General features: G+C 35.4%; 1 protein-coding gene and 1 pseudogene across 3 annotated transcripts in view; one reads left to right on the plus strand and one right to left on the minus strand.

Moving 5' to 3' along the window:
* EXOC2 (exocyst complex component 2) overlaps positions 1-27,754 on the plus strand; it is a 228,324-nt gene that overhangs the window by 57,756 nt on the left and 142,814 nt on the right. For all 3 annotated transcript variants that reach the window (XM_036755919.1, XM_036755909.1, XM_036755926.1), the window contains exons 5-10: positions 1,865-1,978; positions 4,989-5,113; positions 14,127-14,207; positions 25,238-25,383; positions 25,515-25,596; positions 26,838-26,940. In XM_036755919.1, coding sequence (XP_036611814.1) covers positions 1,865-1,978; positions 4,989-5,113; positions 14,127-14,207; positions 25,238-25,383; positions 25,515-25,596; positions 26,838-26,940 — 651 coding nt within the window. The remainder of the gene's footprint in view (positions 1-1,864; positions 1,979-4,988; positions 5,114-14,126; positions 14,208-25,237; positions 25,384-25,514; positions 25,597-26,837; positions 26,941-27,754) is intronic.
* Positions 8,410-11,703, minus strand: LOC118855008 (annotated as a pseudogene).

Raw genomic sequence — 27,754 nt, forward strand, 5'->3', positions numbered from 1 at the left:
GTCCCACTTCTGACAACTACTGGTTGTGTGAACCTGGGCAAGTGATTATCTTCTTACTGCCCCAAGGCACTTCTCTTAAGACCACAAACTGTAGAACAATTGGTTATCTACGTTGGTAGAAGGAGTTTCTGTTATTGGAGTTCTTTATACCAGTGAAATCATAGGTCTGCACAAAAACAAAAATAAACAAACTTTGTATCTCCTTAACTTTGCAAATATTGTGCACCGTACTTTCTGATCCCAGTAGAAGGTAAGCTCCTTGATAGCAAGGACTGCTCCTTTTTTGTCTTTCTATCTCCAACACCTAGTACAATGCCTGATATACAACGCAGTTTTCTATTTTAGCACTTAAAAATTGATCATGTCATTAGATATTAAGAATATTGGTAAGAAATGGTGCATGCAAAGCCTGTTATTACTTTAATAACTTTCTTAAAATTATTATTCTACACAAATATGTATTTTTCACTTATTCTATAATTAGATACTTTGAATAGAGATTGTTATAATCCTCTCTTATCTTCTGAGAGAGAGTGGCATAGTGGCTAGAGCTGGCCTTGGAGCTGAGAAATCCTGCATTCAAGGCCTAGCTTTGATGCATACTAGCTGTGTGACCTTGGGAAAGTCAGTGAATCCAGCAGGCTCTCTAAGATGATCAGTTTCAGAGGAGATACTAACCCCCATTGTTAGAAGGAGTTTCTTCATCTGGAATTTCCATTTACCTGTGAAATGACAGGTCCATTCCTTTAAAATAATCTTCAAATAAATTTTGCTTTTTACAAAATATTTTTAATAAAAATTTGAGGTTTTATTCACATTATGATTTTTATCTATACTAATGGAAAATTATTTCAGCTTTTGATAGTTAAAAATCAAAGCTAAATTCAGTCTTTCTTTTTCCCAAAAGCATATGAGTAAGAGTATATCTGAACTGGGAATTTACTCCTCTCCTTTACTAGTCTTTCCCTCTTCAGAGCTCTTTAGCATGCATATCATTTTAGGACTTCTCTTATATAGTTATCACAATTACAAGGTCTGGATGTATTATTTCACTGACATATTGAGTTTCTAGCTGAGGAAACTCTTTCAGCCTGTGTATGTTGTCATCTTTGTAACTTAAAGTCTTGTTGCCTAAAGTACTGAGTGGTTAAGAGACTTACACAGGATTACACAGCCAGGATGTCTCCCAGAGGCAGGAATTGAACCCATATTTTCCTCTGAATTAGCTCTCCATCCATTATACTATGCCACTTTTCACACTTGTCCAATTCTTTTTGAATTGATGATTTTTGTGCCTCATGCCTCGTTTCTCCTGATAAATTTGTACCAGCCTTGAGAAGATAGGGACTGTCTGAACATTTCATGACTCCTGAGTATTTTCATTTAGTACATTTTCCATTTCTGCTAAAATTGCACTCTGGTCCTTCATTGTAGTTTGGCAGGGTCAGTGGGTTCTCCAAGGCTTTGTTAGCACAAGTTGTGGTAAGTTTTACCAAACTGGGAAGGTATTGATCAACTACAGGTCTAATGGCAGAATTAAGCCTTGTATACTTGGAGAAGCTCAGCATCAGGCTGGTTTCAGTACAGGTTTTTTTAGCTAGAGTTCTTGAAGACCATCCACCAAGTTCAAGGTGCATTCCAGTGTCTGTTAGTGGATGAAGCAGTACTTACTAATTTCTAGAAATATTCAAGTAACATATGTATGCAAAAAATGAAGCCTAGGTATAGTGTTTGTATATATATGTTTATGTTTCAAATACCATATGCTTTTACTGCATACTATTATATAGCCATACCATAGAATATGATGTATTTTAGCATTCATTGTTATATAGATATAACATTCTTAACATTTCTCTTGCAGAAGCAAGTTTCCCCAGAAAGACTTGGAAACACTGTTCCATGGAATGAGTGCTGACTTTACTAGTGAGAACTTCTCAGCTGCTTGGTATCTGATAGAGAACCACTCAACTACCAGGTTTGTAGGTATTCAAATTATACCTGTTAATTTGTGTCATGTGGCAGCTAAGATTTACATGAAAGTTGATAGCAATCCTGAAGATTTTCAAAAATCAACATTTCTTTTGTTCTTTCATGTATAAGGTAACATTAAATGAGATTATAATGTAATACTCAGGCATCTCTGATTTCAGTGTCCTGAGTACTGTCTCTTGCCTATCCAGATTGTGACCTTTTTGTACCATAGTAGATATCTTTTGTATTCTTCTTTGACTGAAAAAACATTACCACTTAGTAATAGACCTTAATTGGTCATCTGACAACAGACATACAGTTTGTCATTTGTCCTGTCCTTAAGACTTTTCTAGCTTTGCTAAAACTTTCAATTTACAGGCATAACCATTGAGAACTCAAGACTACAGCCACACTTGTAGACACATTGGAGTAAGAGTTTTTGTGTGCCATGGACATGATATCCCGATATGACAGCCTAGAAGTAAATACCTAAAATGTTGCAAGCAAGTAAAATTTAGTTCGCTTTCCAGCATTTCTCTGAAAATAATTTAACATGAACTAATGAGCTAATTAATTAGCATGACCCAGTCGCAAGAGTGATTTGAATTCACATTTTTTCCCTGACCAGAGAAGAAAAAGAAAGTTAGTTTTTCACTCAAGACCTACCTTGAAATAGCAGAAAAGTAGACTCGACTCTTTAATTTCAGATATTCAGATTATTTGCTTGCTGTTTAAATTTAACCTATCCATTCATAATGATAAGGTACTCACATCAGCAAACACTTATTTTCAAGATGGGGTTCTAATTTTAAAACAGCTAAAATATTTTTTTCACTTTCAGATTTATTAAAATTGTTTTTAAAGGTCATTTTATGGTTTTTTGTACTACATACTTAAGGTATGAAAACAAATTACATTAGCTACAAAAAACTATTTTTGCACTTGTGATAAAATTAAGCTGTAATAAGCTTTTATAACAAAATGCTGCCTTATAAGTTGTTGTGGGAAGGAAATTATTGCCATATTATATTTGTGGGCTGTTTTTGCTAAAAATCATTTGAAATGATCCCAGTTTGGTACTTATATCTTTCATTTGACTTGACAATATATTCCTTGTTGAGTATTTTGGTTTCTACTTAAAAGTCTAATTTTCCAGTCTTAGTGAAAAGGAAACCTTGAGGTTCCCATTGTCTTCTTTGTAAACTAAAGTTTAAATACCTTGCCCTCAATTATTTAACCAGTGAGTTACTCTGCTAGTCAAATGACAGATCCACAAGGTATCATTATTTTTATCTTTGATTTTGTTCATTATAGATTCATTTTAGGGAATTGGCTTTGGTAGGATGGTGAGTAGAAAGCTAGTATAGATGATATTTTGTTTAGACCATAATACAAAGTAGTCAATTAAATATGCAGTGGAATTCATCCTTTTAAGCTGTTGTACATGAGCAGAACAGTAATTTCTCTCCTATTGAAGAATCTATCAGTTTGAATGTTTTCCAAAATACTTTATATAACAGACCATATTTGTTATTTTGGTTAACACACACACACACACACACACACACACACACACACACAGGTGCAGGTATATGTGTACTCATCCATACTCACCAAACAAATAGTTATTCACCCGCTGCTTGAAGATTGCTAAGGAAAGAGAACACCACACCTCTTGAGACAGGCCATTCCACTTATGGACAATCTAATTGTTCCTATGGATTTCCTGACATCAAGCCTAAATTTGCCTCTTTGCTACTTTTACCCATTCCTAGGGTCAAACAGAACAAATGTAATCCTTTTTTTATTTACTTGAACCCAGGAAGAAAGGAAACATTTAGAGTACTTGCTTTTGTGCCAAGAACTTTGCTAAGCACTGGGAATACAAATAGAAGCAAAACAGAAAGTCCTTGCCCCCAGAGCTTACATTCTAATAAGGAATGGCAGTGCACAAAGGGAAAGGGTGAGGAGAAAAAGATACCCACTGTGTGGGGGCATGGTTCTGAAGTCTAGAAGTCAGGAGGGGGCATAGTTTTGAAATCTAGAAATCAGGAACAGGGGCTGGCAGAAGAATGAAGACTGGCTTGGGCCCCTCCACAAAATGGAGGCCCCAGGTGAAACTCAATAGTGGTGGAAAGGTGCAGACGTTACAAAGGAATATTCCAGGTTGAGAAGGCCTAAGGAGTTGTTTCATCTCCACCCTCAGTTCCTTCAGCTGGTCATATGTCAGTGAGCAAAGGTCCTTTGCCGTGTTAGAGTTGCCCTTCTGTGAAAATTTTCTACCTTAACAACATTCATCTTAAACTCCAGAGGAGATCTGATGAAGACTTTTTACAGAGAGACGATTTTTACAGAGAACATATCGAGAAGCTATGTTCAGTGCAGCCTTGGAGTGCATTAGCATTTTGGCTGCTGTATCACACAAGCCGACTTACTGAAATTGACCCTAAATCTTTTTCAGAGAAATTAATGCTTCCCCCATTTTGTTCTTATGAAATTGACTTTTTGAACCCAAGTATAAGACTTAACCTTTATCCATATTGAATTTCATCTTACTAGATTTAGCCCAGTACTCTAGCCTCTCAGAGTCTTTTTTGAATCCTGACTCTGTCATCCAGCATTGTCCCATCCAGCTTTGTGTGCTACTTGCACATTTAATAAGAGTGCCACCTCTGGCCTTATACAGGTCCTTGATAAAAAATGGTAAACAGCATTTGCACATATATATTAATACTTGTTACCAAGTGGCCAGATATGTTTGAAAATGCCATTTGAGTTTTACATAGCTGACCTTTTGTAAGTATTGAAATATAAAGTCTTATGATAAATTAAAAAATCTGAACATTCATGAGAATTCCAAAGCTTTTTGTTTTTAATCTGATAGGTATTGTATTCTGGATGCTTCTTAAAATAGATTGTAACATAATGTGAATCTTGTGCTTAATGAATTATCTGAATACATTTTTGTTCGTGGTATGAGTGCTAAGCATTTATTTCCATTTGTGTAATTTCAGCTTTGAGCAGCTCAAAATGGCAGTCAGCAACCTGAAGAAACAAGCGAACAAGAAAAATGAAGGGAGTCTAGCATATGTGAAAGGAGGGCTTAGCACTTTTTTTGAGGCACAAGATGCCCTCTCAGGTAAATTGATACTCACAGTCATCTGCTAGGAGCTTCAATAATAGAAACATGACACTGTGCTTACAGAATATTTACAGTGTGCTACATTAATTCTGTATTTATAAAAGTGGAGATCTAATAAGTGCCATAAATACTTGTTGCATACTAAGCTAAAAACTCTTTGAAGGTTTAGTACTTTAATTCTTTGCCTCCGAGGCTTTTGTTTTGACCCTTCTAACATGTGTGAGACAAGAGATTATTTTGTTGATTACTGATTCTCAAATCTTTTGGGCTGATAAGAAAATTGAATTCTAGTAGGTAAATCCCCAGAACATTTTTTATCATTATATTCTTTTGGAGTTATAGTAGTATATAGTATAGTATACAGATGGTTAGCTTTAAAAGTATAACTCCATGTGTGTAGAATATGAGAAGAATTGTTGGTTTTATATTGTTTTCCTCACTTACTTTTCCCCATTCCCTCCCATATGTAGTCTGTCTGTAGTATGGTCTTCAAATGCAAAAAGGAACAAATAGACCAAGTACTGAATTAAATCTATAATTATAATTCAGAGTATTTTTGTGTCATTATTTTATTTTTAAATGCTGTTTTAAGTTAACAAAACTTATTTTACCAATAACTTAATTGCTTTTAAAACTCATGTTCCTTTTTTTTTCCCCCCACATTGGTATTTTTCAAAGTTTAAAGTCAGCATTTCCTCTGCACTAGTTTCAGTTGCCAGGTCTGTCTTGTGGTCCTCAGAAAATAGTGAAATCATAGGACAGAAGAGATCTTGAAAGGAGATATGAGAATATCTGGTATCACCAAGTTTTCTAGGTTTTCCACCATAGTTCCATCTTTTTCTTATGTCTAAAAAAGTTTCTTCTAGTTATTTGAGGCTTTGAGCAGATAATCATGTTCCATGAACATGAGAAGAATGAGCGTCCCTAAACAGAACTTAATGTTGCCATACAATAAGATTTAAAATAAATTTAGTATGACACAGAATAATATTCATGATGGTTACTGACTTCATGTTAGGAATATGGACTGGAACTGTAATTTCATTGATATAGGGAACTCCAAGGTGAGTAAACTCCTTCTATCAATGCAAATTGGCACCTTCTCTGCAACTTATAGTTTGAAAGTGTTGCTTAGAGCACAGTTCTACAGCCAAGGTGTGTCTTAAACTTAGGTTTTCTTGGTTTTTACTTCATTTTTCTATCCAGTACAACACATTGCCTCTCCTTTCATCATTTGCCATAAGTAGTGATCAGTTCTCATCTATAACATTAACATACCCAAACCAAAGATTTAGTTGAATTAGGTTGGTTTTTTTTTCTGGTATCTGTGAACTTTTTTCTGTGATCCAATGTAAAATGTAATCACAATGTAAAATTTAATCTCAATCCTTAATCCCAATTCTTCTCTACACCATGCTATGGCCTCTCAAAATAAATTATAGTTATCCAATAAATTCTGAATAAATTTCAGGGAAAAAATTTTTTAAGTAAGATACCATGATTGGTATAAAGAATTTGATGCTATTTTTGCTAAATTCCTTATCAAATTCCATTTCTATTGGCTTTGGTGATTAGATCATTGTTTCAATAGAGTATTAAACAGAAATTGAGCTGTCAAGGGTTGAGGAGTGAAGTGATCAGGAAATGAGTCATGGGGTATAAACTGCTGTCTTGAGAAATTTGCATTCAAAGGGAAGAGATTGCTAGGATAATAGATGCAGAACTGAAGGAACCTCAGAGGATATCAAGTGGAAAATCTCCCATCTTGCCTATTTTACAAATAGCTAAAGGACTTTGGAAGAGTGGTAAAAGGTGGTTTTTGTTTGTGTGTTTATTTTGTTGTGTTATGTTTTGGGATGAGAAAGTCTTTTCCTTCTTAGTTTCTTAAGTGTATGTAGGTACACACACACACACACACACACTTTCTCTGTCACCAGAACTGTTTTTATTGTGGACCTCCAAAGTTTTTATATTCAGGATTTCCTTCCATGATTCTCATCTGGTTGAGAAACTTCTGGGTCACAAGAGCAACAACATGGAGGACTAGACATTTTCTCTGATTTCTGTGACCTCTCAAACCTCTCCAAAACAGAAATTACCAAGGATAAAGCAACTTCAGATGTCTCCATGGTCTAGGAAACCCGAATCCAAAAGAAGATTAAAGAAACAAAAACCTGTGAATTGATGCTTACTGACCCTGAGCTCACAGTAGCACCACTCCCCCACTTCCTATAATACTAGTAACATTGAGGCTACACTTGCAGACCAGAGGACAAGACACAGGTTTATCACAAAACCCATACCTACACCTGGTCTCCCCTCTGTTTTTCTAGAGACATGGAATCCCTGGCACAAGGCTGTGGAATTTTTCTTCACCTAAACAGCCAGGTTGGCCATAGCACTTCAGGAGCAAAAGCCTACCGGGGCCCCAACCCAGAAGTACCAGCACTGCCAAGCTCTGAAGTACTAGTACCAGGCAAAGAACTGTGCTGGGCCAGAGAACTGATGAACGGAGGTAATGGGACGGGTCACTAGGACACTCCACCAAGTCTGAGGGAAAGAGCATGGCAGCCAGCTGAGACCCGTTCTGACCACCCAAAAGTTAGCTGAGGCAGAGACCTATGCTGGTGAACCATGACCTGCCCAAAATGCTTTGAGGTCCAGCCCTCAAGGAAACCACAGTCAGAGGGGAGGGAGGTCAGAAAATAAGTGATAAGGAAAATAAGAGAGGTGAGGGAGACGAATTACCAAAGATTTCAGGAAGAAGAAAACTCAACAACTTAGATCATAGAGGAAAAAACAGTAATGATAGAAGGAAACGTGATCTCCAGATCTAGTAATAAATCCTGCAAAATGAAGGAAAATGATCCAAAATTCAATGAGACACAGGACCCTATAGAATTTAGAACATGGAACCATGACACACTGTTTGTTAGTTATTTAAAAGAGAAATGTGAATTATGAGAGCAGAATTTAGACCCAAACAGCAAAAATAATAAGCAGAATAGAAAAACTGTAATCTACCAAAGAAACAAAATAGAACAATAGATTGGGAATGTAGATTCATGGAAGTGGACAGCTGAGAAGAGAAGCAAAAAATAATAGCATTAAAAGAAAATATGCTGCATATGCAAACAAAACATATTAATTTCTTCTTTTTTTTAAGAACAAGTCCCTTTTATTTGATATTTTGGTTTACAAAATTTTAGAAAGAATACAACTGGGATACATTATTTTAATTGCAAACAGTTATAGGATTTTCTTAAAATAAAAAACAAACCCCCCCAAGATTTTCATGCTTTTTCTCCCAGACATTTCTTGATGAAGTATCCTCCTAACTTTTGTGGTCTCTTTTGATACTCGACAAGAACTTCATGGGAGCTGCTAATCTGTTCTTCACTGAGACGATTTAGAAGTTCTAAGTAACACACATGACCGCAGCTTTGTTGCCCCTAGCACCACACATGGCTGCAAAGATAGAATATTCTATCTCAGTGTTTCTGATTTCCATGTGATAAGCTTCCTGTAAATATTCTTGGTGATCCTTGTTGGTATGAGCAGAAAGCACTATCCAGCTGAGCTTGACCTTTGTAGAAGTCTAAGGTATACATGGCATTTCCCATAACAGTATTAAACTCATTTATCTCCTTGGCACATACCATTAATTCCTGATTGAGGTCATCACAGAGCTCTGTATTTCGCACTGTGCATTTCCCCAGAACAATTTGTTCAAATTCAGGTTTGAAGCAAGAATCCATAGCTTTTCTAGTTAACACCACTGAACCAGGCTCTTGAACTATTCCACCACATGTGCCAATGTCATGATGATAACATCGGAACACTTGGCATGATACAGAAAATTGATGAGTTCATGTAACATGATTCCAATGGAAGGCACTCCTATACCATGGCTAACTGATAACACAGGTCCAATCTTATACATGGCATAGCGGTCAGTTCCTTCACAAATGTTAGGATGATCTATGCTAGGTTGTGCAAGTCCCAACTCTTCACATGGGCAGGACTTCCTCCAACACATACAAACTTTAAATCTCCAAACATGGCCTTAGTTCCAAGAATGAAATGGTAAAGAATATATTCCTTCATTTCTGAGATATTTGGGTTTGAAAGGTGAATTGAGTGTTCATCCGAACACTTGGAGATTTTCAGATTTCTTTTCCCGAGTTGCTATTCTTTAGCTTCAAGCTGGACCCTGGTGTGGCTAACGGCTGACTTGGGGAGCACCTGAGCTGCCTGCACTGTAATGTGTGGAAGAGGATGAGGTGCTGAACAAAGGGGAGGGCTAGGTAGGGCAGAGCACCAAGGGACTTCTCTCAGCCCAGACAGCCTGGTCTGTGCAGCTACTGACTCCTCACACCCCTTGGGATGACCGAATCACACCTGGGAGGTGCCTAGATCTTAGCAAGCCCCCAAAGGGAAGTCTATCAGGATACTGCACCTTAGCCCATTTCCTGTGGGAGGGCAGAGAAATTAATTTTCTTACCACGCAGAGTGCCTGCAGGAGAGAACTGAGTGGGCAAAAAGACAGGATGTGTAGAGACAATTTAAGAATCATAAGTCTCCCAAAAGAATACAACAGAACAAAAAAGCTTACCACCACAATGCAGGAAATAATATAGAGGGTTACTCAGAACTTCCGAAGATAGAAAATGAAATTCCAATGGAAAGAATTCACAGATTGCCTCCAGAAAAAAAAGTCCAAGGCTTCAAACTGTGTGGCTTAATTTAGCAATTCAGTTAAGAAATAACAAGTTTTGCAAGTCCTCAGAAGAAATAGAAATACAAAGGAAAGGTCATTCAAATAACATAAGACTATTCCACACACATTAAAAAGAGGAGAGGGAGAGCCCACAAAATAGCAGAGGGAAGCAGGGCTCCAGCCCAGGACAGCCTGGATGGTTGCTGGGTGAGGTCTATAGCAAATGGAGCTGGGAGCAGAGGGGAGCGGAGTCCAGCATGGGCGGCGGCAGGACCAACCAGACCAGGAGCCTGGCAGAACAGGCCATAGAGCCCTGAATCAGTGAGCTGTGGCAGTTACTAGACTTCTCAACCCACAAACACCAAAGACAACAGAGAAGGTTAGTGGGAAAAGCTGAGGGGGACAGAGTGAAAGTTCATGGTTTGGCCACTGCCCTGGGGGCAGTGGGGGTGGTGCAATTATAGAACTACAGCTGCAGTTGCTTCCGGCCCCAGGCCTACCTGGTGGGAGGAATTAAGTGGCAGATCAGAGCAGGAGTACAGAGCCTGCTTAAAATCTGAGTCAGGTCCAGGTTGGTGGTTCTTGGGGGAGGAGGAGTGCTGGTGTGGCAGAGCTGGCTGTAAAGAAATAGCTCTGAAAATAACAGCACATCACCTGAAGCTTGGAACAAAGTACTCTTTACTCTACAAACAGTCATACCCCGACGAAAAACTCAAGAGTCAAGTAAGTTGGCTGGGAACATGGCCAGGCAGTGAAAATGGACTCAGATTCAGACTCAGACTTTGTAATCTTTCTTTGGTGACAAAGAAGACCAGAACATACAGCCAGAAGAAGTCAACAAAGTCAAAGAGCCTACATCAAAAGCCTCCAAGAAAAACATGAACTGGTCTCAGGCCATGGAAGAGCTCAAAAAGGATTTGGAAAAGCAAGTTAGAGAAGTAGAGGAAAAATTGGGAAGAGAAATGAGAAGGATGCAAGAAAACCATGAAAAACAAGTCAATGACTTGAGACCCAAAAAAATACTGAAAAAAATAGTGAAGAAAACAACACCTTAAAAAATAGACTAACTCAAATGGCAAAAGAGCTCCAAAAAACCAATGAGGAGAAGAATGCCTTGAAAGGCAGAATTAGCCAAATGGAAAAGGAGGTCCGTCCAAAAGACCACTGAAGAAAATACTACCTTAAAAATGAGATTGGAGCAAGTGGAAGCTAGTGACCTTATGAGAAATCAAGAGATTATAGAACAGAACCAAAGGAATGAAAAAGTGAAGACAATGTGAAATATTTCATTGGAAAAACCACTGACCTGGAAAATAGATCCAGGAGAGATAATTTAAAAATTATTGGACTACCTGAAAGCCATGATCAAAATAAAGATCCTACATATCATCTTTCAAAAAATTGATATTCTAGAGCCGGTTTGCCATTTCCTTCTCTAGCTCATTTTACAGATGAGGTAACTGAGGCAAACAGGGTTGTGACTCGCCCAGGGTCTCACAGCTAATAAGTGTCTGAGGCCAGATTTGAACTCAAGAAGAAGAGTCTTCCTGACTCCCTGCCTGGCACTTTATCTGCTGCACCACCTGGCTGCCCAGAATGGATGATTAGTTACCCTTTAAACCTAGTCAAGGTATTACTGAAATGAGAAAACAAATTGTAGTGGACCCAAGAAAAAATACTCTTCCTATACCCTTTGTTTACTGTTAGTTTTACTTCAAAGGACTCCTAAAAAAGATTGAAAACTACCCTTGAAAGTACTTTTACTTCTTTGCAGATACATTACAGGATCCGGGATATTCAGCCAATCCATTTTTCTGATGAGCTCTGAGAGATTAAGTGACATGCCTGTGGTCACAGAATTAGTCATTGGGATTTCAGCACAGGTTTTCTGACTCTCTAGACAAAGTTTTAATTACTCAGTAGTTTAAATGATTTGTGAATTCTTTACATAAGTATTTCCTACACAGATGCAGATTGTACCTATTCTAATACTTAGTAGTCTGTGGCCTGGACTGCAGAGATCAAAAGAATCCATTCATTTACCTTTTGACTAACCTGGTATTGTTGAGCCTGTCCAATTTTAGTGAGGTTGGTCCTTGGACAAAAAACCTGATTTAACATACAGAATAGGAGGTTAAGACTATATGCTGCTAAAATCTATTAAAACCATTTCATATCTTTTTTAACTATTGTCTTAAATAGGAACCTGAGTAGTGAAAGACTTTTTATTTAATCAGCTGTATAATTTAAAAGAACAGTGAACATAGGGAGTAATTTTAGATGCATGGAGCAAATGAACAGTACTTTGCTGGTCTAACTTTTAATGTTTGGTTATAATTTGTTGCTCCTCTCACAGATAAAGAATATGGGTTCAAGTTTTTCTTCCATATAGCTTTAAATTTTTTTCTTTAAAAAAGCAACATTGTCAAAATTTTAAAAAAAGTTTCCTTTCAATCCTGATGTGGAAATGTTATTGCAAATATTTACTTGTCTTTCATCTTTGAAATTATTGAGCTCTGCAAATCCCTTTCTGATTTTTTTAAAAGAAATAAATATCCAATTATAGCAACTACTTATATAGTGAAAAGAGCACTGGGATTTGGGAGTAAGGACACTTAGATTCTAAATCTTCCTTATGTCTCTGCGTATAGCCTAAAGCCACTTACAGAAAGCTCAGTGACTCTGGTAGTATCAGAATAAGAATTTGAGCCTACTTTTTCATCTGCCTCTAAGTCCAGAACTTTTTATATTGGGCCATGTATCCTGCATGATGTGATATAGTCATAAATTGCATATTCCAGGCATGAATTCAAACTGTTTTATGATTGGTGATGAGAATAAGTATAAATTGAATAGGGATTAATTTAAGTAAAGAAAAGACAAAAAAATTAAAAGAGAAAGGGAGTATTTCCCTTATCTCTGTCATTTTATTTTAAATTTCAACTTGTGTCTGATTTTGGATGTGTTGTTTTGAAATTGATAAATTAGACTTGATAAGTTAGACACTGTTGGGAGATATTTAACATTTTTAGATTGCCTGATTACTATTTCATAAACATTTTTATGCTCACTAGGGCTTGTATATGTCATTTTTAAAAAATTTTCTTAATATACTTTGTATTGCCTCCACAGATCTGTATTGGAGCATGTTGATATGCGTGTGTGTGTGTGTGTGTGTGTGTGTGTGTGTGTAGATGTATATGTATGTGTGTATGCATATATGCATTATTTATACACACATGTTTCCTGAGGATTCTGACAATATTTACTTAAACATAGCAGATACTTAATACATGTTTATTGAATTGAATAGAAACCATTCCTACACTTATTGGGAGTATTTTTCAAAGTAAAGATAATAGTATTTGGGGGCAGGAGATTAGTCTGGACCTATGATTTCATTGGTGAAAGCAGCTTCTAGTAAGTCTGTACTTTCTACCAAAATAGATCAGTTGTCTGTAACTAATAGTCTTAGGTTAACTGGAGCCTTGAGGTTAAATGACTTGTCCAGATTCACATAACCATTATCCATCAGAGGTGAGTATTTAGACCCAGATCTGCCTGACTCCCAGGCCTGTTCTTTCTCCTCTATGTTATGGCAGAGTGTATATTGTACCATATTTGATTACACCCTTAGTGGATATAGAATGGACTTGGAACTAGGATGACCTGGGTTCAAGTCCTACCTTTGACACCCTATGCAAGTCCCTTAACCTCTTTTGCTATCTTTAAGACTCCAAGTTGCAGGGAAGGTAACCACCTGCCTTGGTAAAGGAAGTTTCCTCATCTGAGAATTCCCTAAAGCTAGGAAATCGCAAGTCTAGCTCCTATCTCTATCCTGTTGAAAAGGTGAATTTCTCAATTTCATTGAGGTTGGTGATATTTCTGTTTTACACGCGGACAAACTGAAGAGTTGCAAGGTGACTTTCAAATAGTCAGTCACTTGCCAACATGCAGTTATAGTAACAGAGTCCTGGATGCCAAGCTGTTGGTTATAATTTCTACATTTGTTTCCTTTTTTTTAAGTCAATTGTTTTTATTGCTCAACCTTAGAGAGTAGATGATTAAAATGTGTATATCATGTGTTATTTTAATAGAACTAAACTTCGAATAACTTTGCCTGTATCTGGCTGGTTACTTTGCAAACTGTTGCATGTTTGTGTTATTCCTGTCTAGCAGTAAAAATAATATGATCGTTTTTTTTAAAAATAGCTGTTTAAAGATGTCATTTTGATGTAATGTGTTCTCACCCATAAAATGGACTGCATTTTAACTTGACATTTATTCTAGCTATCCATCAAAAACTGGAAGCCGATGGAACAGAAAAAGTAGAAGGCTCTATGACGCAAAAACTGGAGAATGTTCTGAACAGTAAGTGTTATTCTCCTACCAGAAGCTATCTATGGACTTTGTAACAAACTTTAATATATTTCCTTGACTTTGCTTCATAGTAGCAAGCAGTAGGTTGTACTTTAGGGCTTATTTCAGCATGGTATGGATGTAATGAAGAAAAAGGAATTAAAAGTGCTTCTACAAGGGGTTTTAGACTCTAGCATCTTCTTTTTTTTTTTCATGTATAACTTCACATTGAATTAATTTACACACCAGTCAAGTTATGGAGAAGAATTGTGATCAATGAAATGAATCATGAGAAAGAAGAAACAGGACCAAAAAAAAAAACCGAACAAACCCAAAAACAAAAACAAAAGAGAGAAAAAGAAAAAAAGGGGGGAAAAAAGGCTAGCATGGTGTGCCTCAATCTGCATTCATACTTCATAGTTCTTTCTCTGGATGTAGATAGCATTCTCCATCGTGAGGCCTTTGGAGTTGTCTTTGTACCTTGTGTTGCTGAGAAGAGCAAAGTCTGTCAGGGTTGATCCTCACAGAATTCATATATATGTGGTTGTATATGATGTTCTCCTGGCTGTGCTCTGCTCACTCAGCATTATGTCATGTAGATTGTTGTTATGAAGGTTGTTATGAAGTCCGTATCATCCCCATTTCTTATAGCACAATAGTATTCCATTACCTTCATATACCACAGCTTGTTCAGCCATTCCCCAATTGATGGGCGTCCCTTTGATTTCCAATTCTTAGCTACCACAAAAAGAGCCACTATAAATATTTTTGTACATATGAGTCCTTTTCCTGCTTGTGTGATCTCTTTGGGATATAACCCTAGAAGTGGTATTGCTGGGTCAAAGGGTATGAACATTTTTATAGCCCTTTGGGCATAGTTCCAAATTGCTCTCCAAAAAGGCTGGATCAGTTCACAACTCCACCAGCAATGTAACAATGTTCCAATTTTCCCACATCCTCTCCAGCATGTATCATTTTCCTGTTTTGTTATTTTAGCCAATCTGACAGGAGAGTGGTATCTAAGAATTGTTTTGATTTGCATTTCTCTAATCAGTAGTGATTTCGAGCATTTTTTCATATGCTCTAGCATCTTTTTCATGATGGGTCTGAACATATGATTTCATTAGTGAAAGCATAATTTGAAAAAAAAGTTAGCATTTTTCAAAAAAGTAAAAATGGTGTCATGAAAGCAGTTGATGTAAAGAGCCTTCTTGTTTTTGATTCAATGAAAAGATATTCACATGTCCTTTTTTCTAAAAATTTTCGTCTTTTATATCACTGCATTCAACACAACAATTTCTACATATATCAAGTGTGGGAGATGAAAGATTTAGATAAACAGTTACAAGTTCAGTTCCTGGCTTGAAATAAGATACCCCAAATTTTAATTCTAGGTCTTGATACTTCTCACCCAAATTTTTACTCACTCCTGCTCAAAGATTAGACTTTGACCAGACTTCTTAACATGATGTAGCTAGGTAAATACAGAGACTGCCCTTAGGTACTTTTGTAAATTAGGTAAAATTTTTAGTCCTTCCACTTCCCAACTTTCATTCACTATCTTTTCCACAAATTTAATTCCTATTAAGCTGTTTGTATCTTAATGTATTATCCCTATGAGCTCTTTGTATTTTTTAAAAAAAGACATTGTGGATAGAGCAGTGAATGAATACCTTTCAGGTATTAGCTGCCTAATACTATTTTTTTCTAATTGGCCTTTATGCCACTCATCCATTTAGGGTTTTAGATATCTTTTTTTCTAGAATGTTTTAAAATTTCCCAAAGTGCTATTTCCTTATTGACTCAGAGGTTCTTGTCTCTTGAGTTTGAAGCCTTGACTTCCTGCTTATTGAGGTATATACCTTGGCAATCCCTTTTTTCCCCTTCTGTGTTAGCCTTGGATCTTCAGCTCTGTCATTATTCTTTCTTGACAAACATAATACATTTTTGTGTTTCAAATGTATGAGGATGGGGGAGTGATTCTAGACGAATGCTACACCAATACAACTGATTATATTCTTAAACATTTCAGGCTATGTCTGTTCTACTGCCTTCCTTAAGAATACCTTCCTTCTGCTTTGTATATATTTTCTGTCTACATAGTTATATACATGTTGCTTCACAAATTGGAATATTAATTTGGTGCAGGGACAGTGTTTTTGTCTTCCTTTGTGCCTAGGACAGTAACTGGCACAGTGTAAGGGCATATTAAATGCTTGTTGACTGACCCCAGGAGATACTTATTTAATTGGAACACTTTGAGTTTCAGTTTTTAATTTCTGGACTTAACTAAAATTTGCAAAAATATTTTTTCTGTTTTTTTTCAATGTTTTAACTATAATAATTCAATTATTTATATGTTATGTGGTTAAATAAAAAGATTCTCCATGAAAATTTATTAGAGCTATTTCTTCAGAAGCATTTGCGTTTTTAAAGATATGTTTATAAACATCATTTTCCTTTACATTACAATAGTTTTACTTACCCTCTCCCTGCAGATTTAGCCCCTGTTTATGATGGACAAAAAACAATTAAGTAAAGACATTCAGTATGCACAATATTCCATCTAAGTGGTCCTTCACCTTTCTGCTATGAGTATATAGATGGGGATTAGGGAAGGTATGTTTTGTTATCTGTTTCTAGAATGGTACTTGCATTCGTTTTCAGTTACTCAGAGTTTAACTTTTAATAATCTTTTTATTATTTTCACCCTATACCTTGTTCTCGTGGTTCTTCTTATTTTGCTCTACATCTTTCCAAGTTTTTCACAATTCCTTATATATGTCATTCTTACTCTACAGTAATATTCAGATACATTCATATATCCATTTTTTCAACTATTCCTCATCATATATAGATAGATAGATGTAGATGTATAGATATATATGACTTTAATTTTTATTTGTTTGTTTAGAGTTTTTGCTTCCTTGGGGTATATACCAACAGTGGAGTCACTGGGTGAATAGTTATAGATAGCTTAGTCACTTTTCTTGCATAATTTTAAATTCTAGAGTGGTTGAATTGCTTTATAATACCTCCACAGGTGTCTTAGTGTACTTGTCTTCCCACAATTTTCGCAACATTGAGTGATCGAATTTTTTTATCATCTTTCCATATTTGCTCTGGTATAGCTACATTATTTTCTCTGAAATGTTTGCCACTGGTTCTTGTTATTTGTTCTAAAAAAAAGTAGATTTAGAAAAGCAACAATAACAGCAGAAAAACTTGCCATTATAAAAACAGCATGATTTCTTAAGAATTGAGGTAAGACAATACAGAACTTGTTTTTAAAAGCAACATCAAAAAACCCAAAATAAAATATCACCTCTCTTCAGGATCCACCTGTCAGACTTACAGGAAATGCTAAATTTGGCATGATTAGTAGAGGTAATAGCTAAAAGATACTATAATATATAAATAAGGCTTATTTCAATCAGTGAGACAGTAACCCTGGGTTTGTGAAGACTCCATCAGTAGTATCATGCAAGCTTTGTTAGGAATTACCAAACCATAAAGGCTTTTGTGTGGGCCAGTAGTGGACTGTCTGTTATATAAGGTTTAACTTATTAGTTAAATTCAGAAAAGCTCATCAACAGCTTGGTTGCAGAGTGCAGAAGTCATAAGGAGGGCTGGGTTCTACCTAGTGGAGGAATGATCTCCTTTGAAGAAAGTATGGAATCATTAAGCATTAAAATATGTCTGTTGCTCAGCATTTTTCATTTTGAAAACTGAAGTCAGACCCTTTGACTTTTATTATTTATTTATTCTTTTATAATAAAATAAATTTCTCTAGAAATACCTATGGACAATTTATATTGATATTTGCTTTAGTTAAGAATCGACTTTATTTTACTTTTGGCAGGATTAAGTAAATCATGATATCAAACAGTTTTTAAAACTAGAGAAATGGAGACCAAGCATAGAGAACTCAGAGGAAATTAGCATTCACAAAAATGCTTCATTCTTTCTGTTAGTCATTATATGAGAGCCATTTAAAAAAACAAACCAACAATCTTGGGAATGTAATTTAACTTGCTCAGACTAATGTCTTTATTTTGTGAATTGCAATACAAGTTCCCTCTAAATTACTAAAAAAAAAATTTCTTTTAACCTGAGTAACTTTTCTTTGTGCTTTTATTTACTAAAATAATGTTGGGAATCCCAGTCCATTAGATCCACAATTTATCAGTTGAGTATTCAAGGTTTTGTGTATATTACAATAAAATTCTTTTAGAAAATTTTTATTGACATGTCCATTTTTCAACTCTGTCTGAAGGGCATATTCATTCCATCTTGCTTTTATGCCAAGAATGAAACATTTATTTTTTTTGCAAAGTTTTTTTTTTCCCTTTGTACTCTCACCTTGGCTATACCAGTTTTTTTTAAAAAGTTTGTTAAAAGAAACTGAAGTAAATAGATAACTTTTAGGCAACTTTTTTGGTCTGGATAATTAATATTACTGTATTTTTGTTGTTATTGTCTTTACTTGTCAGCTACTTCGTCTAAATCAGAGAAGCATGTTAGCAATTTCTTCTTTCTTACCTCCTTGTTATTCCATAATGAGGAGAAACCCTAGAGTTCCCCTCCTAGATACAGTCTTTTTTTTTAAATATCTATTTCAAATTTTGAAGTTTATAATTGGTTTATAATGGGCATTTTAGATGTGAGGGGGAGATACAAAGCTTATTATGTTTATGAACAACCTTAAAATGATGCTAGAATAAAATAATAATGATAGCTAAAATTTTATAATACTTACTATGTGCCAGGTTCTGTGCTATGTACTTTACAATTATTATTTCATTGGGTCCTCACAACAATCCCGGGTGACAGTTCATATTATTATCCTCGTTTTACAGATAAAGAAATTGAGGCAAACATAGATTAAGTAACTTGCCTAGGGTTATACATCTGCTAAGTGTCTGAGGCTGGATTTGAGCTCTTATCTTTCTTACTCCAGGCCCAGTGTTCTATCCACTGTGCCACTGGTTGCTTCTAGACAGGTAATGTGCCAGCCTGTGATGTAGCCACAGTTCCGTTTGTCCTGTGCTAGAAAATGCCATAAGGCACTTGAAGCTCAATAAGGAGTTGGGCAAATAATAATTATTATAGTAATAACATTTATGTAGTACTTAAAGTTTGCAAATCACTTTAAAAATGTTATCTCATTTTATACTCACAATAACCGTAGGAAACAGGTGCTATTATTATATCAATTTTACAGATAAGGAAACTGAAGCTGTGAAAAGTTAAGTGACTTGCCCAGGGTCACAGTATCTTGAGACTTGCTTTGAACTCAGAATTTCCTAATGCCAAGTCCAGTGTTCCATCTATCCACTGAACCACCTAACTCTCTTTGCCACTACTATATATTGATCTGAATAATTCTTGAATGCTGTGCTTATAGTTTTATGATGAGAACAAAAGGAGCCAGAACCCTTTACAAAGGTAGCAATCTAAAATAGGCAGACATTAGACACTTTGGGTTACAGAAATTTCCTTTAACATCAGAGGTTGCATTGAGCAGTGACATTGATCATTTTAGCTGCCTGATCTTTTAGCTCTCTCTGGGGTAAGGGACCTAGTATATAACTAGATTGCTTCACTTACCCTAAGTTATTAGCTTTAGCTGCTCCCATGATTTATGATAGAGATGTGACCCTCAGCTTAATTGGCTTTGGGTATGGCCGCAGCAACTGACTGTATATCTCTGGTCTGAAATCAAGCTTAGCCAGGTATGAAAAGACTCATTACCAGAAGGTGAGCCAGCAGGTAATGATTTTTTTTTCTTAACCATAGAACCTCATGAAAATCATCTACTAAAATGTAGTTTAAGGAATGAAGTTTATTTTGACTTGCTTTCAAATTCATTTTCTTTTAGATAAAATACTATACATATACTAAATTGTTATACTTTGAGCACAGCGTAGGAGATATAAAAGTATGATTTCAGAACAGCACAATACTTGCTTTCAATGAACCTACTATAGTTTAACCCACCCACCCCCCCCAAAAAAAGCTTTAATGTCACATGACTAGATTTTCTTGAAAGTTAGGATTTCTGAGCATGTGAGTATTTTATCTGTACCTTTTACCTTAATGTTACTCAGCAAATGTAGCTGATCACTTCAGATGCTTAGTGCACCAATGCTATTAAGGTCTGTCTTCCAGATTAAACCATCTAGGAGGCTGTCACACCTACCACGGGTTATGACAGCTGCAGTGCTGGAATTTCTCTATCGCAGTTAACAGTTCTTGTGATCATTTTGCACCTGGTGGTCTCATAGTTGCTGTCAGAGTTAACTGGAGTTGTGAGAATTACAGGATGAAGATAAAGGATCTTGTTGACTAATAGAGAGGACTGTTGGGATTTAGGATCAAGTTGCAAGGCTACTTTAGTCTCAGACACTCACCAGAGCAGCGAGTATGGAACAGTTGTCTGGTGCACTCATATCATAAGTAGGTATTAAAAGACCATGAGGAACACTTCTTAGCTTTGTACATAGAGCTTTATTTCCCTTACTCTGTCCCTTTTGTGTCTTCTCAGTCAACTTCCTTTCCAGTTCTATCACTGATCCCTGTATCCCATCCTTACCTTTCTCACCCTGAAAATCTCAACTTAATTTAAAAAAAAAACACCCCTGCATCTTCATCCTAAATCTTTCTAAGCCTACTACTGTACTTTATCATCTCTTCCCTCAACTCCAGCTTTCTTCTTCCCAAATTGAAGGAAGTTTCTAAACTCATTGCTCCTCAGACTATGCCTGCTTTATCATCAATGCACTTCTGATTAGCTTTGTAATTTTATTATTTGCATTATTTAACTTAGGAAAGTGAGGTCACATTCACAGCTATTTACTGTTCCACAGCTCTAGACTCTGTCCTTGACCACGGCTTCGTAGTGCTGTTGGTACAATGAAGACCAGGTGAAGAGTGCACATTAGACAAATGTAAACCTATTATCCCTAATAGAAAAAAAAACTGTGTGCCCCGCAGATGATATATCAGTAGCATCATTTTCATAGGTAAGAGGTACACTATTATGGAAAGCTTTGGGTTACTTAGAATTTATGGATTTGCAGAAATTTTCAGTTGTCAAAATGATTGTGCTCTATATAATTGCATGTTACCTTATACACATAATACCCATCTGTCCTATCGTAACTAATATCATCTGACTAAAAGAATATACTATGCCTTAACCTAGATATGAAATTTACTGCCAAGTATGAATTACCATTAGGTTTTAATTTTTTTTAAGAGGCAAAGGTTTTAAAATTCTTTTAGGAGATTTAAAAAAAAAACCAAGCCAATCACTTAGATATTACCTTTGATTAAAGCCAGTACCTGCTTGATGCATGTTCATTCAAATACAGTTTTACTTTTTCACAATTAAGAATGTGGTTCAGCTGATATCTTGATGTCTTTCAACTTTATCTAATATTGCTCCTTGTCATGTAACCTATATTCTAGCCAAAATAAACTGTTCTTTGCTTTCCATTCTCATGCTATGCATTTCAAATCTCTCATATATATGTGTGTGTGTGTACACATGTATATATATACACATACATGTGTGTGTGTGTGTGTACACACACACACATGTGGATTTTTTTTTCATGCCAGTTCCCTTAGCTGCAGTTGGATTCCTCTGCCTTTAACTCCTTTTCCCTCTCCATCTGTTGATGTCATCCCTTTAAGGCCCAATCAAAATATTACCACATCTCTGAAAGATTTCTTCATCCTCTCCAGCTGAAAGTCTTCTCTCCAATCTCAGATTTTTTCATGATACTTTGCTTGGACCTCTCCTTTGCACACATTTCAAACCTATATTGTCATAATTATACATATGTAGTCTACTTCCTACTCCCCCACTCTCTTCTTTCTTCCTCTCCCTCTTCTTTCCATCTCTCTTTCTCTCCCTTTCCCACTCCCTCTCCCTTTCTCCCTTCCTCCCTCTGTCTGTCTCTGTCTCTGTCTCCCCCTCTTTCCTTCCATTTCTCTCTGTCTGTCCCTCCCTCCTTTCTCTCTCTCTCTCTGTCTGTCTGTCTCTCTCTGTCTGTCTGTCTGACTCTCTCTCTCTCTCTCTCTCTCTCGTCTCTCTCTCTGTCCTCCCTTCCTCTCCTCCCTCTCCCTTTCTCTCTCCCCCACCCCCTCACACAAACAGAGGGTTTAAACTCCTAGACAAGAAGGTTAGTTAGTTATAACTTTGTTACTTACCTTGGATCTCTGTCAGCCCACATAATGTCTGAACATTGCTGCTACAGAATCTTCTGTTGCATCTTCTAAAGTCTGGAAAGAAAAAAAACAACACATCTAAAGACTATTTCAGTTGGTACCTGTATTTATCTGTTACTCAATAAGAACTGCTTTTAAGGCTTTGTACCTGCAGCTCTTTTATAAAGATAATAAGATGTTTATGTTGTGCCCTTTAACATAATTGTATAAGTAAGTGTATACCTAATACTTGTACATCATACTTGTACATCATATATAACACTACTATGCCCATTTGTTTGAAATTCTAACTGGAAAAAGAAAGGCTGATTGCCCCCTTCATACTAATTGCCCTCCTTACCCTGAGAACCTCAACTGCATATGGTTATACTCTATAAGATTTTTCCAGCCAGGAAGTTAATTGCACAAAATTTTTGAAGCAATGCTCTAGTGCTTAAATAAATTAAGTCTTGCTTCTTTACACTGAAATAGGAATAAACATGTGCCACATAAAATGATAATGTATAGAAAATATTGAAAGTTAAAAAAGAAGATATTCAAATATAAATTGTAATCTTGTTTTAACCTGTGATTGCTTTTAATAGAAAATGTCCATTTGACTAAGGTCTCACAATGCTTATTTGGGAGATTTAAACACACTTCATGTATGCTCATATAGGTGACATGAGTCTAAAATTAAATTTGTCAGTGCTTGAGTTGGTGCCAAAAATTTTACCATACAGGAATGTGTTTCTGAAATTTAATAAGATAATAGGATGGCATACACATATTTTCATTTTATATTCACATTTTTGATGCCGAAAGCAATGATAATGGTAGTCTAATCCTTCATCTTTATATGGCATGTTGCATTTTAAAAAACACTACAAAGCTATTCACTTTTTGACACTTTGGAGTTGAAATTGAAAACTCTTTTGAAGATAATATTTCATCTTCTAGCAGCGTCCTTAAAATTCTCACACACATCCAGTGGTGTCATCATATATATTGAGATATGGAAAAAAAAAGTTCACAAAACCCAGGTCATGTTCATTTTCTCAGGCAGTGGTTTCTACCATTTTTTAAAAGATTAGAACTCAGTTATAACTGGTAGCATTAATTTTTCAACGTTTTAGTATTACAAATTTCTTTTTGCCTTTTAATAAACTACCCTCATTTTTCATTATGTAGATTTGTTGAACTGCCAATTGGACAATGATCGTTAAATTTGTTTTGTGTTATGGGTCCATTTTGAAAAATTTTCCTGTATGTTTTAAGTTTTCTGGCCAGAAGTTATCCCCTAAATTTTCTTTTAGTTTTCCTGTAGTTGCAAACTGATTGTCAATGTTAGTAAATTTTAATCTTTTAACTTATTTCCAGGTTACTTGGGAAGTTAATTTATAATTTATACTTTATGTAATGACAGGAAAGTATTTTTGATCTCTTGTACTATTTGAACAGAATTCCTGCATCATACCAAGAAAAAATCCTTAGTGACGTTTAGTTTTATCCTCAAAAGAAAGTACTTTTAAAAAAATGAAAACCCATTCTACACATCTGCTCATTTATATGTCTGCTATTCAAGAAGTTTTTATATTGGAAAAAAAATCAATAAACAAGCACTTCATAATTTTCTTTTAAGGGAAAAAACTTTAGCCCTAGGCATATTTCAAATATTCGTCTAGCCATTTTTATAAGATTTGGAGAGTGGGGCAGAATGGCATGTATACATACACACGTATGCATATGTATTAAAATCAGAATATTTTACATGAAATAGTGTGTGGTGAAAATGGCTATCTTGCCAGACCTTTAAATTTTCAACAGAGTTTCAACATTATTTAGATAAAATAATTATTTTACAAAGATGACTTTTAACATGATCAGGCCACCCACAGTGTTGACTAGAGAATATGGCATGCAAGCCACCCAGTGAGACTGATGTAATTTTTTCATCTTTGCTTAAAGTATAGTCACTAGACCAGATAATGTAGAAAGTTTTGATAGGCAGTGATCAAACAAGCAAAAACAGTTTAACCTTTTCTCCCTTTTTCCTTGTGACTAATTAAAAATAATTCATAAGGTAAAAAATTTAAACTATTTCTGCACAAAATAAATTTTACTTAGGATTTCTGGTGAAGCAGTTCTTTCATTATTGTGATTCACATAGTTATGAGATTTATTCATCGTGAGAATTGTGTAATGCCCAGCTATTTGTTGAAGTGAAAAAAATTCAGGGCTATCAGTTTTTTAAAATAGTATTTTTTCTTTAAAATTGTACATTAAATTGTATTAAGCTAACTAATTTTTGTAATTTGTACCTTTTTCCTGGCATGAAATATTTTAAGCAACATGAATATTTAATCCTTTCCTCAAAAGCCTGTTTTTTCAATTGCACTTATCGCCATACATCTAAATATCAAACTCAGGGAATTTAATTGTTATAGTTTTGCTAATATGCTAGAAAGGATACATTCTATGTAAATCAACTAACCTAAGAGACTGAGATTTACTCTAAAATTTAGAGTACCGGCTAAAATAAACTATAAGTTCACCACAGTGAAATTAAGCACTTAGGTTTGGAAAATGTGGTTTTTAATTGTATAGAGCTCTCACCACGTTAAGGCTTAAGCAGTCAAGATTGAAATTGTATTTCAGTAAATTATAACATATTCTCAATATACCTGATTTTGAAAAAACACACTTTTAAGAATGCAAAACAGTGGTAACGTACAACATTTTGACTCCAAAGACTGAATAAATTTTCTGTTGATTAAAAGAAGATTTTTCTCTTACATTTTTTTTTATTGTTATTTTTGAAACAGGGGCAAGTAACACTGCTGATACATTGTTTCAAGAAGTCTTGGGCCGAAAAGACAAAGCAGATTCTACCAGAAATGCGCTAAATGTTCTTCAGCGTTTTAAGTTTCTCTTCAACCTTCCTCTAAATATTGAGAGGAATATTCAAAAGGTAGTGTGTATATACATCATATACAGACCTTTTATATATTTTAAAAGCATACTATTTATCATTTTTCAAAAGTTTAATTAGATCTATTTTTATTGAGCTATACTGACAGTCTCTAAAACATTATTTTAAAGGGTGATTATGATGTAGTCATTAATGACTATGAAAAAGCCAAGTCGCTCTTTGGGAAAACGGAGGTGCAAGTTTTCAAGAAATGTAAGAATTTGTTTATTACTTTTAGGTTTTCAGCTTTCCTTTTATAGAAAGAATGGGGAACTTATAATTCTGCAAAGAATGTTACATGTGTTTTAACTTGTGCAAAGAATGTTATATGTATTTATTCGGTGCTCTCTTTAGAATTTGGAACAACTATTTTAAACAATAACTGGAGCAGGGTTTCTAACTAGGGCATTTTACTAAGCTGTAGCATTATGGGAATCTTCAAGCAGGAGCTTTTTTTGGAGGGGGGCGGTAAGTTTGTGATTATTCTTACTTAGGGCTAAACTGATCTCTTCTATGCCATGATTCTTTAATTCCAAGGTCAGCTATATTTTTCTAGTGATTTCAAAACTACTTAAATAGCAATAATAAGAAATTGTGAACATATTCCTTCAGATGTCTGGATAGACATTGTTTAAATGATCTTTAATGATTAACTTTTTTCATTAAGTAAGCACTAAAGAAATATGTAATGTATGCCTTAGGCTACGATTCCATGTGAATTAGCTTTAAGTGTGAAAAGTGTCATATGCATCATCTTAAAAAATAAATTGCTTTTTTGAGTTTGAGGACCAGAGGGTAGAATATCTATACTACAGGGAAGTGAAGTTCTATAATTGGTTCTGTCATTATGGAAAAATTTAACGTTATCTTAGTCATTTAATATTTGTACTTGATTGTCAGAATGAGTTTAAATTGTAATCATTTAAATCCACCAGTGCTTAGTGGTAAGAATGTAAAATCAAAATAATTGGTTAAACTTTCACAGAGTTTTGTCACTAAATAATAACAATAACCTATATATTTATAACACTTTACAGTTTACAAAGTACTACCACATATGTTATATAATCCTTACCATAGTCCTGTAAAGTGTGCAGGGAAAATGTTATATTATTTTTCCCATTTTTTCTGGGAAAAATGAGAAAGCTTTTCAATTATGATTACTCTCAAAGATAACCTTTTTACTGGCTGGCCTCAATCTTAGATACTTTATGACAGAAGTAAAACCACATTTCTTATTCCCCCCTTCAGAAAACCATGTGCTCCCAAGGATTCTGACCTTAAAAGCAAATTAAACTTTTTTTTACTTAATCAGGACAGTTTAATTTGATTCATAAGCTGTCTATATTAAATTTTCTTTATTAAATTGATTAATATGTCTCTAAAAGCACAGGAAAATGTGTTTCACAATGCATTTTCTCTGACATTAACTTTTACCTTTTCCTTCTTAATAGATTATGCTGAAGTAGAAACACGGATTGAAGACCTAAGGGAACTACTTCTGGACAAGTTGCTTGAGACTCCATCTACCCTACATGACCAAAAACGTTATATAAGGTGACCTTTGCTAAAGTACCTTAACTAACTGTGTGTTCACAGATAGTGATTGACATAAATACATCTGTGTGATAGTGAACATAGCGTCTGTCCCCTGAAGCTAAATTCATAAGAATTAGGAGACACGTGTATTCTTGAAATAGAAAACACTGGCAGGGAAGCATTGCCCAACTAATAAAAGTAGAAAAATTGTGGGACACTGCTGTAGTTCTTTTGGAACATTTTATATTTTATATTGTTAATATGCTTTTTCCCGATTCTGCATCTTTAGCACACTAATATATTTTAGGGGGTCATAAACACGTACCTCACTTTTAAAAATGGTAGAGATCTGCTGGCATGGGAAGGAAGGAAAGATGACCTATATATCCCCAGAGTATAGGCCACTTGGATTCCTACCCCACTACGGTTCCTTCATGTCACTCAGTCCTAAAGACTGATGGCAGTGTTCTGCTTTATGGGCACCATAAAGGCTCCTGGCATATAACTCAGCATGCTAGGCAGTTCTTCATGCCATAGTGGTATGCCATTAATAATTGGTTGAAAAGCTTTTCTCAACACAGAACAGACAATTTAATGCTAGCAAAAGGCTAACCTCAGAAAACAAAACATATGTGGGTAGTCAACCCAAAGAGAAACATGGCTTCTGCGTGGGGAGACAAATGATATAAAATGAGGGCATGGGCCAGAGGATCTCTAATATGAATAAGAAGATTAAGAAAAGTAAAAGACTCTAAAGGCAAGCATTTGCATGATTATAATTTGGGTCCACACATCGGGACTATTAGAAAGGTACAAAATATATTTGTTTTAT

The sequence above is a fragment of the Trichosurus vulpecula genome, chromosome 1 (genome assembly GCF_011100635.1).
Source record: "Trichosurus vulpecula isolate mTriVul1 chromosome 1, mTriVul1.pri, whole genome shotgun sequence".
Classification (NCBI taxonomy): Eukaryota; Metazoa; Chordata; class Mammalia; order Diprotodontia; family Phalangeridae; genus Trichosurus; species Trichosurus vulpecula.